This window comes from Aquarana catesbeiana, linkage group LG08, assembly GCF_042186555.1.
Source record: "Aquarana catesbeiana isolate 2022-GZ linkage group LG08, ASM4218655v1, whole genome shotgun sequence".
Classification (NCBI taxonomy): Eukaryota; Metazoa; Chordata; class Amphibia; order Anura; family Ranidae; genus Aquarana; species Aquarana catesbeiana.
Genome location: NC_133331.1, coordinates 89,243,349 through 89,262,981, shown reverse-complemented (window position 1 = coordinate 89,262,981; position 19,633 = coordinate 89,243,349). Strand labels below are relative to the sequence as shown.

General features: G+C 41.6%; 1 protein-coding gene across 2 annotated transcripts in view; it reads left to right on the top strand.

Moving 5' to 3' along the window:
- Positions 1 to 19,633, top strand: part of NEURL1 (neuralized E3 ubiquitin protein ligase 1) — a 388,964-nt gene that overhangs the window by 344,032 nt on the left and 25,299 nt on the right. For both annotated transcript variants that reach the window (XM_073596116.1, XM_073596117.1), the window contains exon 4: positions 3,382 to 4,062. In XM_073596116.1, the coding sequence (XP_073452217.1) occupies positions 3,382 to 4,062 (681 nt within the window). The remainder of the gene's footprint in view (positions 1 to 3,381; positions 4,063 to 19,633) is intronic.

Here is a 19,633-nt window from a genome sequence, read left to right as displayed (position 1 = left end):
TGCTTTCAGTGGGGCCTCATGTTCCCCGCTAATCATAGGGAACCCCTGCTGGGCCCTCCACAGTTAATCACAAGCAGCCCCATATGCAAGTGTAAATGGGGCCTTAGGCTTCATGCTTCAGAATGTAGAAATATTCATAGTCCAACAGTTCTGTTAATCTGGGATCTTTAGAAATGGAAATATACAATATACAGATGCCCAATAGCTGCAATTGCTGACCCATCTCACACAAAAATAAGCTTAATGTGCATCAATACCCCAGATTTTTTTTTAGAATTTGATAAAATGGTAAAGGTTTGGAACCTATGACAGGTTCCACTGCTACCTGGGGCTCCCTGTTGACAAGCTTTGGCCAGGCAGGAAGTGAGGGAAAATCTGCAACAGGGAAATGGACAACAAAAAAAATTGTCAGAGGTTCTAGCAGTTCCCTACTAAACATTAAAATATTCTTTTTACTTCTGTTGTGTATCTTTTAGAGAGATTTCCTCTCACTTTTTGTCTGGAGGACAACCTTTGTTTAAAAGACAAGAAGTGAAGAAATCTCTCCTAATGGCACTAAAACATGAAAGGCATTCTATTCCTTCCCCGTGCTATTCAAAAATAAGCCAAAAATGTTGGTTATATATAGACTTTAACACATTAAAATATATGCCACAAAGCTGAGAGATTTATACTACCAGAAACAGGCAAAACAAATTCCTGGGACATCCGGTCTAGCTGGATGTACTTTTCCTTTGAAATAGTGATCATACCTAGGCCATTTTATTTGCCCTTTAGAAGCCCTTGGGCATACTTACCCCTCTCTTTCTGTGACATTGGAGAAAAATATGGTCCTTCTTAACCTCAAATAGCTTCCCAACACAAAGTACGAGAACCGAGCCCTCAAGCACCACTTTCTGCTGATGAGTGGCACACTGTAATCTGGCACTAGGTGATACATATATTTTCATGTTATATATGATTGACTCCCTCTCTTTACATACAATGTCAATGTCAATAAGAATATAAAATAAAAAACTACTAACACCACCCCGCCCGCCCGCCATACCGACACTGTACACAGTCCCAACCTCCCCCCCAAAAGCATTGTGAAAAAAATGAAAAACAAATTAAATTGTAAAAAAATACATAAAAATGAAAAAACTATTGACACCATCCACTGCCCTACTGACACAGTCCACTGCCCCATAACCCCCCTTCCCCAGAAGCACTGTGAAAATGAAATAAAAAAAAAAGTTTTTAAAAAAAACATAAATTGTAAAAAAATAATAGATAATAAAATAATAAAAACTGCTGACACCGTCCACTGCCCTCCTGTCACTGTCCAAAACCTCCCCCCAATCTTTGTGAAAAAAGTAATACAAAAATAAATTGTAAAAAATTATTAAAAAATAGTAAAAATAAAAAAAATTCTGACACTGTCCATTGTTCTACTGACCTCCAAAAAACATTTTAAAGAAAAAACAAAAAAATGTAATTGCAAAAAAAAATAAAAAATAAAAAACGACTGACACTGTCCACTGTCACCATGCGGACATACTACCCACCTCCATACACTCCACACCCCTCTCCTGTACATACTACCCACCACCTTACACTCTGCACTGTACATTCCCTATTTAAGATTACCACATTTTGCATTATGTAAGTAATCTCAGACTCTATTAAACCACACCACTTTTAAGCCATGCCTAATATTTCACGCAATTTAAGACACGCCCACAGTTTGCAGACGTTCGCCTCATTTTATTTTATCAATGCCCGGGGCCCACTTTTTTATTTTGCACATGAGCCCACTCATTTTATGATATGCCCCTGTAAGTGTGTGGAGTTTGAGTGTAGGTGGTCCTTGCACCTGTAACCAATGAAGGGCATTCAAGCATCTTATGGCTGTTAACATATGTGAGGTCAAACATTTAGCATCCCTGGGCATATTAGATGGTAATAAAGCTCAATGGGGCTGATTCACCAAAACTGGAGAGTGCAAAATCTGGCGCAACCACGCACATACTGTAAACCAACCAGCCTCCATTTTGTTTTCTCAAAGCTTAATTGTACAAGCTAAACTTAGAGTCAAATATGTTTTCAATTGCATTTAACAAGATGAAACAACATAACATGGGTAATGAGCAGATGTTCAGTACAGAAGGCAATACAGTGTAGGTCTTGTATCTAATACATGTCAGGATGTAATCCAGTGGGATATACGGGCATAACCGTTTTCCAAGAGGTAGCGGTTGAAACCATAGTGTATTCCAAGACAAATTATAAGGGTTGGGAAGGAAAACATCTGGGTAGTGGTTAAGGAGACACAGGGATGGAGGAGAGGAGGAAGAAAGAGAAAAAGAGGGGGAGAGAGAAGGGGATGGGAATAGGTGTAGCAAGGAGGGGGGGAAGGTTAGGAGGGGTTGAGCAAACCCACGTGTAACAAGCTGGGAAAAAAGGGCCTGGAGGTGGGTCTGGATTAACTATGAGGTGCTTTCAGGGAGTCAACAGTGGAATAGTCAATCCATATGAGCCAGAGGGTTTTAAATTTGTCGAAGGTGTCATTGTGTAGGGCTATCATCTCTTCCATGCGCATAATGTCGTTGACTACCGAGACCCAGGAGGATAAGGGGGGGGGGATGGTAGTGGTCTTCCAGAATAGGGGGATAAGTTGTCTGGTGGCTGATAGGAAAAAGCGTAACAAGGTACGTTTCTGGGAGGCTATGGAGCCAGGGAGCATAGATAGTACAAGCTAAAGTTAGAAGCTGATTGGCTACTATGCACAGCTGCACAAAATTGGGAACTCTCCAGCCCCAGTAAATCAACCCCAATGTGTATTTGTAGGTCATTGTGTAAAAAGGGCTTTTTCTTCTAATCAAAAGGAACATATCTTTGTGCATGACCAGTAGATAAGAAACAGCATTCCTGAGTGTTGCTGACATCACTAACAGTGGTCAGGGATATTGGGGAATGAAGGAATACAAGAGAGCAGAGGTATGGTACCAATGACAGCAAATCTTGTACTGATTCTCCTTGTAGGTTGTACAAATAGAAGATTAATGGGCATCGTCCAAAAGGTTGTCCCACTCTTGAGAAGACCTATTTAAAATATGTCTCCACGTTATTCTATAACTGTATCTTGTAAATATGTCAGGACTAGGAGCCATTAAAATGCTGTATATATCAGAAGCTTGCTTATTTTGTTATAAATGTTTCCCAAAAGTGCAGAGTTTGGTGTCTAAAAGTAGGTAGGATTTGGTCATTTGAAGTGTGTCTTCAACAAGCATTTTTTAATTGGTTGCACTGAAACCATTAAAAGGGACTTTGCAGGTCTCTTTTTTTGAGTTGAGCTTGAACAGTTTTATGATTATAATTGTGGTTTTACTTTATATACAGATAGCGAAATCATCCCTCCAGATTGTGTACGGCCAAGATCATTTACTGCAATACCTCGGCCATCTCTAAGAAGAGAAACTGAAGATACCCGCTTGTCTGTCAGCCTATGCGACCTGAACTTGCAAGAAGAAAACTTTCAGTCGATGTCCACCATGTGTCCTATCCCACAAAACTCACTCAACTCTCAACATTCCCATCTGCTCCCATCACAGCTGGAGAGTGATCTACGATTCCATCAGCTTAGAGGGGCTCACATCAAAACGTTAGATGATCAAACTGTGGCCAGGCTGGAGCATGCCCGAGAAGAACGAACTTTAGTGTTCACCAACAGACCACTTCGAATTAATGAAACCATATTCGTCAAGATAAACAAGTCCAACACTTCACGGTCTGGGACTCTGTCTTATGGTGTGACATCTTGTGATCCCAGCACTTTGAGACCAAGTGACCTTCCTTATAATCCAGAGTCTTTGGTTGACAGAAAGGAGTTCTGGGCTGTATGTAGGGTTCTGGTTCCTCTTCAGAGTGGGGACATCTTGGGGTTTGTGATAAACACAGAAGGTGAACTACATTTAAGTCACAATGGCAGTAGCACTGGAATGCAGGTCTGCGTGGACTGTTCTCAACCATTGTGGATGTTTTTTGGTCTACATGGGGCCATTATGCAAATACGCATATTGGGTAAGGACTTCTATTTTGTAATTTGTAGTGTATATGTAAGGTACTATCCTAATTCTATCATAAGCACTGTGTACAAATGTGTTATTCATTTAGAAAGTGACTAGGGCTCAATTATGAAAAGTATAGGGGAAAAATACAGGAGGTTCTTGTATCCATCAGTAAAATTACAGCTGTAGATTTATAGGACAGATTGGAAAACAATATCCTATCTTCCCTTTTGCTAATCCACACCTATTATGTGGATGTGGCAAAAGCTATATGCCCACCATAGCATGCTGAGGGGCAATTGTTTGAATTTTTTTATTCCCTTTGTTGGTGTGAACATCATTTCATTTATCAATCTCTTTATGCCCCATCTCCTAATCAGAAGAAAATATTGCTCACTGGAAAACATTTTTCAGTCCACTTTACTTTTTTACCGTTTCTTTCCGGAGGCTCTTGAGATTGTTTGCATGAAAGACTCTGGAAGACAGTTGCATTATTTTACCTGTGTATCATGCAATAACTTCTCTGAGATTATGTACCTTAATGACCAAATTCTAGTTATAAATTACCAATAGACTGAATCGAATAAACCCAGAGATTGCAAAAGTATAACTACAGTTCATCATGAACTAGTTTCCATGAAAACAATTCTTGATACCTTTCCATTAACAACAGCTTTCTGGTACTGAATTGTATGTGTGATCCTTGTAGCACTATGTTAATAATGCAGTTACCACCTCATATATTATTTATCATGTCTATCAGAGAAAGTAGTGAACATGAATAATCCACGAGGGCTGAAAACCTTACACTGGAAAAAGTGAAGAAAATTAAAGCCGGAAAGAGAAAGTGTTAGATTGTGTAGCCACAGCATTAAATCAACCTAATACACTGTGGAAATTGGTGGAGTGTAAAGAGTTTACAGCTAACCGGACAATGTTTAGAACAGACATCTCTAGATTGTAACAAAGTATTATATTATCAATGAGCTTCCTCAATGTGTTTTACAAATGTACTGCTCATTCAAATGTACCTTTCTCTTATATGCTTTGGGTACAGCAATAAGTAGTGGTTTTCTAGATATTGTGGTCAGGACTAAAAAGATAACATTTTATCCACTTAAGTCTAGAGTGCTGTTTCAAGCGGTGCAGGGGTAGCAGCTTGTCTGTGCTAATCAGCATTAGTGCTAGAACCACCAATGTAGAATAATAATCATGACATTTGTGTCCGCTGCAAAAGCATCAAATGCATCAATAAAGCTGTCCTAAAGTAAAATGCATATAATCACTGTGAGCTTAACCTGTTCCTGACCAGCCGCCGCAGTTGTTGTACTGCGGCAGAATGACACAGGCAGGCGAATTGCCGTTATGCTATGTCGGGTGCGCGGCCGGCGTGCGCCCCCCCTGCCGACCGCGATGATCGGATTCAATCAGAAACCGATCAATCCCCAGGCCCAGGCCAATAAATCTGGCCTGGACCCGGTGATCGCTCCTGATGAATGATATCCTTCCTCTGTCTGTGTAACTGTAAACACTGACAGGGGAAGTGATGTCATCTCCCTCGTGTCGATTTTTTCCGTTCCAGAACGAGAGGAGAGAGCATCAGAAAAGTGAGTTGCACAACACTACACTGACACCAGGTCACGTAGGCACATAATTCACCCCCGATCACCCCCAGATCACCGCCTGTCACTGTGTCACCCAGTACAGCAATCAGATTTTTTTTTGATCGCTGTACTAGTGTCATTAGTGACACTAATCAGTGTTAGGGTAATTAGTCTTAGGCCCAGATAGGTCTAGAGACCCCCCCAACCCCCCCAATAAAGGTTTAACCCCTTGATTAAATAATAATCAATCAGTGTAGCGCTGGACATAAAAAGCAAATAACACTGTGACAAGTGACTAAAAATGTTGTACACAATCCCTAGTACTACTAGATACCCATTGAGTAAGAAATCTTCAGTGAGGAAAGAATATATATATAGTAAATATATCAGAATAAATAGTGTGGTATTCAACTAATAATGCAATGCAAAAATATATAATATAATCGCACACAGATTACTCATCTAAGATTTATATCATCATAAGATAAATGGTGAAGATCCCCTAAGTAATGTTCCTTATTAATATGAGTCCATACCCAGAGTGATATATACAAAGGAAATTATTATGTGAAAAATTAAAATTAAAAAATTATGAAAATAGAAATTCAAAAGTGTCCCAGATGACAAAGTGTTAATTCCAGAGACATCCAGAAAAAGCTTATTGTAGGGTTCGGGATTACTTGATCCACCTCTCGTGCAGCCCACCACCAGATGGTAAAATTGAAGGCTTACCAGAAAGCCTGCGACCGCCCTTACTCAGGGGGGTCAATACAGGCTTAGTAGTGGAAATATCCAAGGATGATGGACACCTCTATAGAGACGTAAAGACGTATAGAGGTGACATTGCTGGAACTGGTAGCAGAGGAGAAGGGGCATTGAAGGAATCCCTGGGAACTCACTTCCACATCGGGGTCCCCGGTGCTGTGGGCTGCTTGTCTGACGAAGAGAGAGGGAGTTCGGAGGGTCCATCATCCTTGGATATTTCCACTACTAAGCCTGTATTGACCCCCCTGAGCAAGGGCGGTCGCAGGCTTTCTGGTAAGCCTTCAATTTTACCATCTGGTGGTGGGCTGCACGAGAGGTGGATCAAGTAATCCCGAACCCTACAATAAGCTTTTTCTGGATGTCTCTGGAATTAACACTTTGTCATCTGGGACACTTTTGAATTTCTGTTTTCATAATTTTTTAATTTTAATTTTTCACATAATAATTTCCTTTGTATATATCACTCTGGGTATGGACTCATATTAATAAGGAACATTACTTAGGGGATCTTCACCATTTATCTTATGATTATATAAATCTTAGATGAGTAATCTGTGTGCGATTATATTATATATTTTTGCATTGCATTATTAGTTTAATACCACACTGTTTATTCTGATATATTTACTATATATATATTCGTTCCTCACTGAAGATATCTCACTCAATGAGTATCTAGTAGTACTAGGGATTGTGTACAACATTTTTAGTCACTTGTCACAGTGTTATTTGCTTTTTATGTCCAGCGCTACACTGATTATTATTTACTTGGTCTTTGCCTTATATTGAGGTTTTAGTGTTTAGCAGCAGGACTTCTCTGAATTTTTCAAATTTTGTCATTTACGATTCACTTATTTTATGTTTTCACTATTTATGCACGTAGCGCAGTTCTTTATTTATATTTAGTTTCTTAACCCCTTGATTACCCCCTGTCACCTGTGATCACAGTATAAGTGTCACGGGTGACGCAGTTTAGCTAGATTTATTTTTTTAGCGTCAGGGCACCCGCTGTATTTTACCCAATAAAGGTTTAACCCCCTGATCACCCAGCGGGTGATCAAAGTTAGGTTTTAGCGTCAGATAGGGTCTGCGTCGCCCCAGGCAGCGTCAGATCAGTGCCAATACCGCTAACACCCACGCACGCACCGTACGCCTCCCTTAGTAGTATAGTCAATATCTGATTAGAACTATATTAGTGTCCCCAACAGTTTAGGTTTCCCAAAAACGCAGCAGGATCAGCCCAGATTTAGCCTCTCCGCACAGCCCAGCCCACCCAAGTGCAGTATCAAATCAATCACTGTCACTTACAAAACACAACACACATAACTGCAGCGTTCGCAGAGTCAGGCCTGATCCCTGCGAATGCTAACAGTTTTTTTGGTAGCGTTTGAATCAGTCGCTAACAGTTAGGAGCTTTTTACCTGTGAGTCTCACTACTGTACCACTAAATTTAGAGACCAAAATCAATGGTACAGTAGTGAAGAGGCCTACACGTTTCTGAGCATGACAGATAGTGAAATGGAAGTCACTCAGGCTCAGAATACGATCCTGTAGACGACAGCGGCACCCTGACAGATAGCTCTGATGGTGGAGTTGTGGTCCCTGCCAAGGCCAGGCGTACCAGACCCTGATCTTCTTCTACTGTCGTTGAGGTGCAAGAACCGCAGGTCCCTCGTATGGAGCAGAGAGCCAGTACTAGTGCCGCTATTCCTTCTGGTGAACTGGCAAGCACCAGCGGCCTAGTACACCCTGGTTAGTACATCCAGCACTACAGCAACACTTGGTGAAGTGGCAAGTCCCATAAGTGCAGTTCAAGCTGGCGAGGTGACAAGCACGAGTAGTGTCCCGCTGCCACAAAGAAGAAGACAAAGACAGGTCCGTCGAGCCCATAGTGTCCTCCCTGCTGCATTTGCCAATCCTAATTGGGAACCCACCACTATTGCAGCACCTGTACTTCCCCCATTCACAGGCCAACCCGGCATTCAGGTGGAAACAGTTGATTTTATGTCACTTGATTTTTATCTGCTGTTTTTCACAGAAGATCTCTATAGATCTATTGTGGACCAAAGCAATTTGTATGCTGGTCAATACATCGCCGCTAATCCCCAGCTGACCCTTGCTAGAGATTGGAGACCAATTACAGTCTCCGAATTTAAGACCTTCCTGGACCTATCCCTCCTCATGGGCATAACTAAAAAGAGTGAGTTGCAGTCATATTGGTCCACTGACCCAATTCACCATACGCCTGTGTTCTCTGCCTCCATGACCAGGACACGATACGAGCAGATCTTGCTGTTCATGAACTTCAGTGACAATGAACTCTGTCGTCCTCGGGGTGACCCTGAATTTGATCGGCTCTACAAAATTTAGCCCCTCGTAAACCACTTCAACCAACTTTTTGCAGCCTTGTTTACTCCCCATCAAGTTGTCTGCGTTGATGAGTCCCTGATTAAGTTTTCTGGCTGCTTGTCATTCAAACAGTATCTTCCCAGCAAGCGTGCCAGATACGGGGTCAAGATGTATAAGCTCTGTGACAGGGCCACAGGCTATACATATAGTTTTATGGTTTACGAGGGAAGAGATAGTTACGTAGAGCCGATAAACTGCCCTGACTACATAGGAAGCGCTGGCAAGATTGTGTGGGACTTGGTGTCACCCTTATTCGGAAAGGGGTACCACTTGTATGTGGACAATTATTACACAAGTGTGCCACTTTTTAGCCACTTGTTTGATCATCAAATTGGCGCATGTGGCACCATGCGATCTATCGCCGGGGCTTTCCCCAGCGGCTTGTAGATTCCCGTCTTAGGCTGGGGGAGAGCGCCTGCTTGGGATGTAATGATTTGCTCGCTGTGAAGTGGAGGGATAACAAGAATGTTTTCATTCTCTCCTACCTTCATGCAGACACGACTGTCCAAATTACTACGGCGACCTGTGTTGTGGAGAAACCCCTCTGTGTCCACGAATATAACCTCAATATGGGAGGGGTGGACCTCAACGACCAGTTGTTGGCGCCGTACCTAATTGCCCGTAAGACCAGACGCTGGTATAAAAAAGTGTCTGTATACTTATTTCAATTGGCTTTGCTGAATGCTCAGATGCTATACAGAGCTTCAGGACGAACTGGATCCTTCCTTAAAATTCCAGGAAGAGATCATCAGAGCCCTTCTGTTTCCAGATGGTGCTCTGGCCCAACTTCCCAGTGCAAATTCAGTAAGCTGGCGGCATGAGAGGCATTTTCCGCATGTCCTCTCTGGTACTCCTACCCAAAGAAACCTCCAAAGAAAATGTCGTGTCTGTAGAAAGCGCGGATTTAGACGTGACACCCGCTTTTATTGTCCCTCCTGTCCTGACCAACCTGGTCTTTGCATTGGTGACTGTTTCGAACGCTATCACACACTAGTTGAGTATTAGTGTAGGGTACAGCACCACAGTCATAGGCACACGTACACAGGGTCTCGGGGTCTCCAAAGATGTGATGGCCATCACATTTTGAGAGACCCTAATCTGCAACGTTCAGTTTATAGTTTTTTTTTACAGTTTTTAAAAAAGTGAAAAAAAAACACACACAAAAACACAAAAAATAAAAAAGCCAAAAATAGTTGTGGTTGTATTTTTCTTCTCTCTCTCTCTCTCTCTCTATTGTTCTCTCTTATGTTCGCTCTCTACTTTCCACTCTACTGTTCGCTCACTATTGTTCTATATCTATCATTCTCTCTCGGTTTTATTTTTACTATGTTTTATTGTATTTGCTTTGCAGGTATGGTATGTTATACTGTAATGTTTGTTTTATTGTTAACCATCATTTGCTTAGCAGGTACGCCATTCAGCTGCAGCGTGGATTTATTTACCTTGACAGCAACAGCATTTGCTCCCACGATAGATAAAGCCGTGACTCCAGCGCTGTAGGAGGTGATTTCACCACCACAGTTAAAAAAAAGAGCATATATGCCGAAGCATGGGGGCAGCAGGGGTGGAGGAGCGATTTGCTCCTAACTTTTGGGGCGGATGCCTCCATGCTTCGGCATATATATATTTTAGGCACAGATTGCGTTAAAATTTTTTTTTTTGTACTATGTTTTTTTTGTATTTGCTTTGCAGGTATGGTAAGTTTTACTGTTATACTGTAATGTTACGTTGTTTTATCGTTAACCATCATTTGCTTAGCAGGTATGCCATTCAGTTGCAACGCTGATTTATCTATCTTGGCAGCAACAGCGTTTGCTCCCACGATACATAAATCCGTGACTCCAGCGCTGTAGGAGGTGATTTCACCACCACAGTTAAAAACAAAATGGTGCATTTATGCCCATCATTAGAAGTGGGTGGATGAAGGGAGGTATTCTAATGGTGGGCATACCCACTGATCAATCTCTTTTTTTCGTTCAGCCCACAGGCTGCATTACAATATATGCCCAACAAGGACCAGCAACGTACTGGTATGTTGCTGAAATTTGAGTGGTTATACCAGATTGAAGCCTGCAGGTTTAGGTATCATCTTGGTATCATTCTTTTCAGCCAGCGGTCAGCTTTCATGTAAAAGCAATCCTAGCGGCTAATTAGCCTCTAGACTGCTTTTACAAGCAGTGGAAGGGAATGTCCCCCCCCCCACCATCTTCCATGGTTTTCTCTGGCTCTCCTGTCCCAACAGGGAACCTGAGAATGCAGCCGGTGGTTCCGCCAGCTGACCATAGAGCTGATCAGAGTCCAGAATGGCTCCAATCATCTCTATGGCCTAAGAAACCGGAAGCTACGGGCATTTCATTACTTAGATTTCGCCGGATGTAAACAGCGCCATTGGGAAATTGGGAAAGCATTTTATCACACCGATCTTGGTGTGGTCAGATGCTTTGAGGGCAGTGGAGAGATCTAGGGTCTAATAGACCCTAATTTTTTCAAAAAAGAGTACCTGTCACTACCTATTGCTATTATAGTGAATATTTACATTCCCTGAGATAACAATAAAAATGATAAAAAAAAAAAAAAAAATGAAAGGAACTGTTTAAAAATAAGATATAAAAGCAAAAAAAATAATTAAAAAAAAAAAAAAGCACCCCTGTCCCCCCCTGCTCTCGCACAAAGGCGAACGGAAGCATCAGTCTGGCGTCATATGTAAACAGAAATTGCACCATGCATGTGAGGTATCACCGTGAAGGTCAGATCAAGGGCAGTCATTTTAGCAGTAGACCTCCTCTGTAAATCTAAAGTGGTAACCTGTAAAGGCTTTTAAAGGCTTTTAAAAAATGTATGTAGTTTGTCGCCGATGCACGTTTCTGCACAATTTTAAAGCATGTCGTGTTTTGTATCCATGTACTCGGCCTAAGACCATCTTTTTTATTTCATCAAACATTTGGGCAATATAGTGTGTTTTAGTGCATTAAAATAAAGTGTGTTTTTTCCCCAAAAAATGCGTTTGAAAAATTGCTGCACAAATACTGTGTGGAAAAAAAAATAAACACCCGCCATTTTAATCTGTAGGGCCTTTGCTTTAAAAAAAATATATAATGTTTTGGGGTTCAAAATAATTTTCTTACAAAAAAAAATATTTTTTCATGTAAACAAAAAGTGTCAGAAAGGGCTTTGTCTTCAAGTGGTTAGAAGAGTGAGTGGTCTGTGACATAAGCTTCTAAATGTTGTGCATAAAATGCCAGGACAGTTCAAAACCCCCCCAAATGACCTAATTTTGGAAAGTAGACACCCCAAGCTATTTGCTGAGAGGCATGTTGAGTCCATGGAATATTTTATATTTTGTCACAAAAAGTATAAGACTTTTTGGGAGCCTGGTCGCGTATGGGACCCCGAAAACCAAGAACCGCCTTCAGGATTTCTAAGATAGTAAAGTTTTGATTTCACTCCTCACTGCCTATCACAGTTTCAGAGGCCATGGAATGCCCAGATGGCACAAACCCCCCCAAATGACCCCATTTTGGAAAGTAGACACCCCAAGCTATTTACTTTTTATCACAAAGTTTTGCAAATTTAAAAAATAAAAATAAAATACATTTTTCTTTTCTTATTTCATTTTCAAAAACAAATGAGAGCGACAAAATACTCATAGGCTCCCAAAAGGTCCCACACATGTGATATCCCTGTGTGGAGAAGCAGCAGAATGTATTTTGGGTTGTGGCAAATTGTAAAATATTCCATGGACTCAACATGCCTCTCAGCCTCAACATGCCAAATAGCTTGGGGTGTCTACTTTCCAAAATGGGGTCATTTGGGGGGGGCTTTGTGCCATCTTGGCATTTTATGGCCTTCAAAACTGTGATAGGTAATGAGGCGCGAAACCAAAAATTTACACCCTTAGAAATCCTGAAGGCGGTGATTGGTTTTCAGGGCCCCGTACATGGCTAGGCTCCCAAAAAGTTCCACACATGTGATATCCCTGTACTCAGAAGAAGCAGCAGAATTTATTTTGGGGTGTAATTCCACATATGCCCATGGGGTCATTTGGGAGGTTTTGTACTGCCCTGCCATTTTAGCACCTCAAGAAATGAGGCAGTCATAAACTAAAAGCTGCGTAATTTCCAGAAAATGTACCCTAGTTTGTAGACACTATAACTTTTGCGCAAACCAATAAATATACACGTATTGACTTTTTTTTTTACCAAAGACATGTGGCTGAATACATTTTGGCCTAAATGTATGACTAAAATTGAGTTTATTGGATTTTTCTTATAACAAAAAGTAGAAAATATCATTTTTTTTCAAAAACTGCGTCGCTTTAACTGACAATTGCGCGGTCATGCAGTGCTGTACCCAAACAAAATTTGCGTCCTTTTTTTCCCACAAATAGAGCTTTCTTTTGGTGGTATTTTATCACTTCTGCGGTTTTTATTTTTTGCAATATAAAACGAAAAAAGAACGAATATTTTGAAAAAAAAAAAGATATTTTCTACTTTTTCATATAAAAAACATACAATAAACTCAATTTTAGTCATACATTTAGGCCAAAAAGCATTCAGCTACATGTCTCGGGTAAAAAGAAAAATTCAATAAGCGTATATTTATTGCAAAAGTTATAGCGTCTACAAACTAGGGTACATTTTCTGGAATTTACGCAGCATTTAGCTTATGAATGCCTATCTCATTTCTTGAGGTGCTAAAACGGCAGGGCACTACAACCCCCCCCCCCCAATGACCCCATTTTGGAAAGTAGAAACCTCAAGGAAATTGTTGAGAGGCTTGTTGAGCACATTGAATATTTAATTTTTTTGTCATAAGTGATTGAAAAATGACAAAAAATAAAACTTTTACAACGTTCTCAGTGAAATTATATATTGCTCAAACATGCCATGGGCATATGTAAAATTACATCCCAAAATACATTCTGCTGCTTCTCTTGAGTACGGGGATACCACATGTGTGGGACTTTTTGTCAGTCTAGCCACGTACAGGACCCTGAAACCAAGCCCTGCCTTCAGGCTTTCTAAGGGCGTAAATTTTTGATTTCACTCCTCCTTGCCTATCACAGTTTCGGAGGCCATGAAATGCCCAAATAGCACAACCCCCCCCCCCCCATAAGACCACATTTTGGAAAGTAGACACCCCAAGCTATTTGCTGAGAGGCATGTTGAGTATTTTGCAGATCTTGCTTTTTGTCACAAAGTTTTGAAAATTGAAAAAGGAAAAAAAAAATTTCCTTTTCTTTCTTCATTTTCAAAAACAAATAAGAGCTGAATACTCACTGTGCCTCTTAGCAAATACCTTGGGGTGTCCACTTTCCAAAATGGTCGTTCTTGACATTTCAGGGCCTCCGAAACTGTGATAGGTAGTGAGGAGTGAAATCACCATTTTACGCCCTTAGAAAGCCTGAAGGCGGTGCTTTGTTTTTGGGGTCCTGTATGCGGCTAGGCTCCCAAAAGGTCCCACACATGTGATATCCCTGTGTGGAGAAGCAGCAGAATGTATTTTGGGTTGTGGCAAATTGTAAAATATTCCATGGACTCAACATGCCTCTCAGCCTCAACATGCCAAATAGCTTGGGGTGTCTACTTTCCAAAATGGGGTCATTTGGGGGGGGGTTGTGATATCTTGGCATTTCATGGCCTCCGAAACTGTGATAGGTAGTGAGGAGTGGCTAAACTGCCAAAAAGTCCCACACATGTGGTATCCCCATACTCAGGAGAAGCAGCAGAATGTATTTTGGGGTGTAATTTCACATGTGCCTATGGCATGTTTGAGCAATATATCATTTAGTGACAACTTTGTGAAAAAAATAAATAAAATAAATGTATTGTCATTTTCCCGAAACTTGTGGCAAAATATAAAATATTCCATGGACTCAACATGTCTCTCAGCAAATAGCTTGGGGTGTCTACTTTCCAAAATGGGGTCATTTGGGGGGGGGGGGTGAATTGTCCTGGTATTTTATGCACAACATTAGAAGCTTATGCCACACATCACCCACTCTTCTAACGACTTGAAGACAAAGCCCTTTCTGACACTTTTTGTTTGCATGAAAAAATATTTTTTTTTTTGCTAGAAAATTACTTTGAACCCCCAAACATTATATAGTTTTTTAAAGCAAAGACCCTTCAGAATAAAATGGTGGGTGTTGCAAATTTTTCTTCACACAGTATTTGCACAGCGATTTTTCAAACGCAATTTTTTTGGAAAAAAACATTTTTTTAAATTTTAATGCACTAAAACACACTATATTGCCCAAATGTTTGGTAAAATATAAAAGATGATCTTATGCCGAGTACATAGATACCAAACATGACATGCTTTAAAATTGCGCACAACCATGCAGCGGCGACAAACTACATACATTTTTTAAATCTTTACAGGTTACCACTTTAGATTTACAGAGGAGGTCTACTGCTAAAATTGCTGCCCTCGATCTGACATTCGCGGTGATACCTCACATGCATGGTGCAATTGCTGTTTACATATGACATGGGACCGACGCTTGCGTTCACTTTTGCGTGTGAGCACGGGGGACAGGGGTGCTTTTTTTTTCTTATTTTATTTTTACACTGTTCTTTTCATTTTCATTTTTTATTTATCATTTTTATTGTTATCACAGGGAATTTAAATATTCCCTATGATTGCAATAGGTAGTGACAGGTAAAAGTGGGGTCTATTAGACTCTAGATCTCTCCTCTACCCTCAAGTTCGGTGTGATAAGATTCTTTCCCAATTTCCCAATGGCGCTGTTTATATCCAGCGAAACCAAAGTCATGAAATGCTCATAGCTTCCAGTTTCTTAGGCCATAGAGATGATTGGAGCCATTCTGTTCTTCAATCAGCTCTATGGTCACCTGGCGGACCACCCGCTGCATTCTCAGGTTTCCCGATGGGACAGGAGTGGCATAGAAAACCATGCAAGACGGCGGGGGGGATTGTTCCTTCCCACTTTTTCTAAAAGCAGTCTAGCGGCTAATTAGCCGCTAGGATTGCTTTTACATGAAAGCCAACCGCAGGCTGAAAAGAATGATACCAAGGTGATACCTAAACCTGCAGGCATCATTCTGGTATAACCACTCAAATTTCAGCAACATATTAGTACATTGCTGGTCCTTGTTGGGCATATATTGTAATATATATTGTATATATTGTAATGTTCTTTTTTTTCATGCAGCCTGTGGGCTTAACGAAAAAACAGATTGATCAGTGGGTCAATCAGTACCGCCCTGCATCCACCCACTTTTAATGATGGGCATACATGCACCATTTTTTATTTTAACTGTGGTGGTGAAATCACCTCCTACAGCGCTGGAGTCACTGATTTACGTATCGTGAGAGAAAATGCTGCTGCTGTCAAGATAAATGAATCAGTGCTGCAGCTGAATGACGTAACTGAAAAGAAAATAACGGTTAACAATAAAACACAGTAACGTATAAAATAATTACATACCTGAAAAGCAAACATGATAAAACATAGTAACAATAAAACATTGCAGTTAAAAAATACAGTAAAAAGAGCAACAATAGAGAGGGAACAATAGAGAGAGAATAGAGAGAGAGAACAATAAAACGACAAACATTTTTGGCTTTTTTATTTTATATATATATATATATATTTTTTTTTTTTTACTTTTATTTGTAACTGTAATGGTTCCAGGTTCGGGTCTCTCAAAATGCTATGGCATCTTTGGAGACCCTGTGAAAGTGTACCCTAGACGTCCAGTGCTGTACCCTATGCTAATACTCCACTAGTGTGTGGTAGCATTCGAAACATTCACCGATGCAAAGACCAGGTTGGCCAGGACAGGAGGGACAATAATAGCAGGTGTCACGCCTATATCCACGCTTGCTACAGAAACGACATCTTCTTTGGGGTGATCATACCAGGGAGGACATAGGGAAAATGCCTCTCATGCAGCCGGCTCACTGCATTTGGATTGGAAAGTTGGGCCACAGCACCATCTGGAAACAGAAGGGCTGTGATGATCTCTTCCTGGAATTTAAGGAAGGATCCAGTTCATCCTGATGCTTTGTATAGCACATAAGCGTTCAGCAGAGCCAATTGGAATAAGTATAGACACTTTTTTGTACCAGCGTCTGGCCTTACTGGCAATTAAGTAGGGTGCAATCAACTGGTCATTGAGGTCCATCCCTCCCATATTAAGGTTGTATTCGTGGACACAGAGGGGTTTGTCCACAACACCAGTCGCTGTTGAAATTTGGACTGTCGTATCTGTGTGAAGGGAGGACAGAACAAAAACATTATGATTATCTATCTCTCCACTTCACTGCGAGCAAATTATTACTTCTCAAGCAGGCTCTCTCCCCCAGTCTAAGACGGGACTCTACAAGCCGCTGGGGTAAGCCCCGGCGATTATATCGCACGGTGCCACATGCGCCAGATGCGCCAATTTCATGATCATCAAGTGACTAAAAAGTGGCACGCTCATGTAATAATTGTCCATGTACAAGTGGTACCCCTTTCCGAATATGGGTGACACCAAGTCTCAAACAATCTTGCCAGTGCTCCCTATGTAGTCTGGGCACTTCTCGGGCTCCACGAGACTGTCTTTTCTCTCGTAAACCATAAAACTATATGTATAGCCTGTTGCCCTGTCACAGAGCTATACATCTTGACCCCATATCTGGCACGCTTGCTGAGAAGATACTGTTTGAAAGACAAGCAGCCAGACAATTTAATCACGGACTCATCAACGCAGACAACTTGATCGGGAGTAAACAAGGCTGCAAACTGTTGGTTGAAGTGGTTTACAAGGAGCCGAATTTTGTGGAGCCGATTGTATTCAGGGTCACCCCGAGGACGACAGAGTTCATTGTCAATAAAATGCATGAACTGCAAGATCTGCTCGTATCTAGCCCTGGTTATGGATGCAGAGAGCACAGGCATACAGCCAATTGGGTCGGTGGACCAGTATGACCGCAACTCACTTTTTTAAACTATGCCCATGGGAAGGGATAGGCCCAGGAAGGTCTTAAATTCGGAAACTGTAATAGGTTTCCAATCTCTGGAATGGGTCAACTGGGGATTAGCAGCGATGAATTGACCAGCATACAAATTGCTTTGGTCCACTATAGATCTATAGAGATCTTCCATGAAAAACAGTGAATAAAAATCAAGGGATGTAAAATCAACTGTTTCCACCAGAATTCCGGGTTGGCCAGTGAATGGGGGAAGTACGGGTGCTGCAGAAGTGCTGGGCTCCCAATTAGGATTGGCATATTCTGCAGGAAGGGCACTATGGGCTCGACGGGCCTGTGTTTGTCTTCTTGGTGGCTGCGGGACACTACTTGTGCTAGCCACCGCACCAGCTTGAACTGCACTTATGCGACTCGCCACGTCACCACAAGATACTGCAGTGCTGGATGTACGACCAGGGTGTACTAGGCCGCTGGTGCTTGCCAGTTCACCAGAAGGATGAGCGGCACTAGTACTGGCTCTCTGCTCCATACAAGAGCCCTGCGGTTCTTGCACCTCAACAACAGAAGAAGAACGGGGTCCAGTACGCCTGACCTTAGCAGAGACCACTACTCCGTCGTCAGAGCTATCTGTCAGGGTGCTGCTGCTGTCTACTGGATCATATTCTGAGCATGAATCTGACAGATGAGCGACTTCCTCTTCACTCTCATCTGTCATGCTCACAAATGTGTAGGCCTCTTCACTAGTGTACCTTCGATTGTACATTGTGGCCTCTAAATTTACTGGTACAACTAGTGAGACTCACAGGCAAAAAGAGCACCTGAATGTCAGAGCCTACTTCAATCGCTACCAAAAAACTGTTAGTGTTCACAGGGATCAGGCCTGACTCTGCGAACGCTGCAGTTATGTGTGTTGTGTTTTGTACGTGACAGTGATCGATTGATACTGCACTTGGGTGGGCCTGGGCTGGGCTGGGCGGAGGGGCTAAACGCAGGTGCTAGCAGATATCTGGGCTGATCGCGCTAACGCTGTGTTTTTGGGAACCCTAAACTACTGGGGACGCTAGTATAGATCTGATCAAATCAAAGATATTGATCCGTTCAGACACTATCCTACTAAGGAAGGTGTATGGTGGGTGTTAGCGCTACTAGTGCTACTGGCACTAATCTGACGCTGCCTGGGGCTGACGCACACCCTAATTGATGTCACCCGCTGTGTGATCAGGGGGTTAAACCTTTATTACGTAATATACGGTGGGTACCCTTATCCTGGTTTATTTTCTTAAACAAAATAATTTTAGGTAACTACAATATAAGGCTAGTTTTCATTGCAAAAAAAAAAAACACTTCCTCTTTTTCATACTTTAAGCAAAAAACAAATATGCGAGCAAACATGCATCATGTATCCTTGATCCTATTATGCGCAGAAAAACCGACACTAAAATATTGCCGTCAAAACCTTTTCAACTACGGCTCTTAAAGTTGCAAATTGCACACCCAAAAATACTCCTGTTCTAACTCCTTGAGACCATGACATGCCTTCACCCTTAAGGCGGTCATCAAGACACACTAATACATCTGCTTAACAATTACTATTTGCAAATGCAATAAGCACTTATACTCCATATCAAATATTAGTCAAGGGGGTAAGAAGGAGACCTCTGAATTCCTGGGATCCCCGTTACCTTGCCTAAGCTTTAAAATCATCCACGATCTCCACAGCTCTGGATATCCTGACACTTCTGCCTATTGGATGGAGTGTCTGAAGCAACCAGCACGGGCAATATGCATTTGGGCAGCTTGCCGGCCAGCCCTTCTGAAGCATCCGGCACTCACAGTATGCATCTGGACAACCTGCAGTGTCCG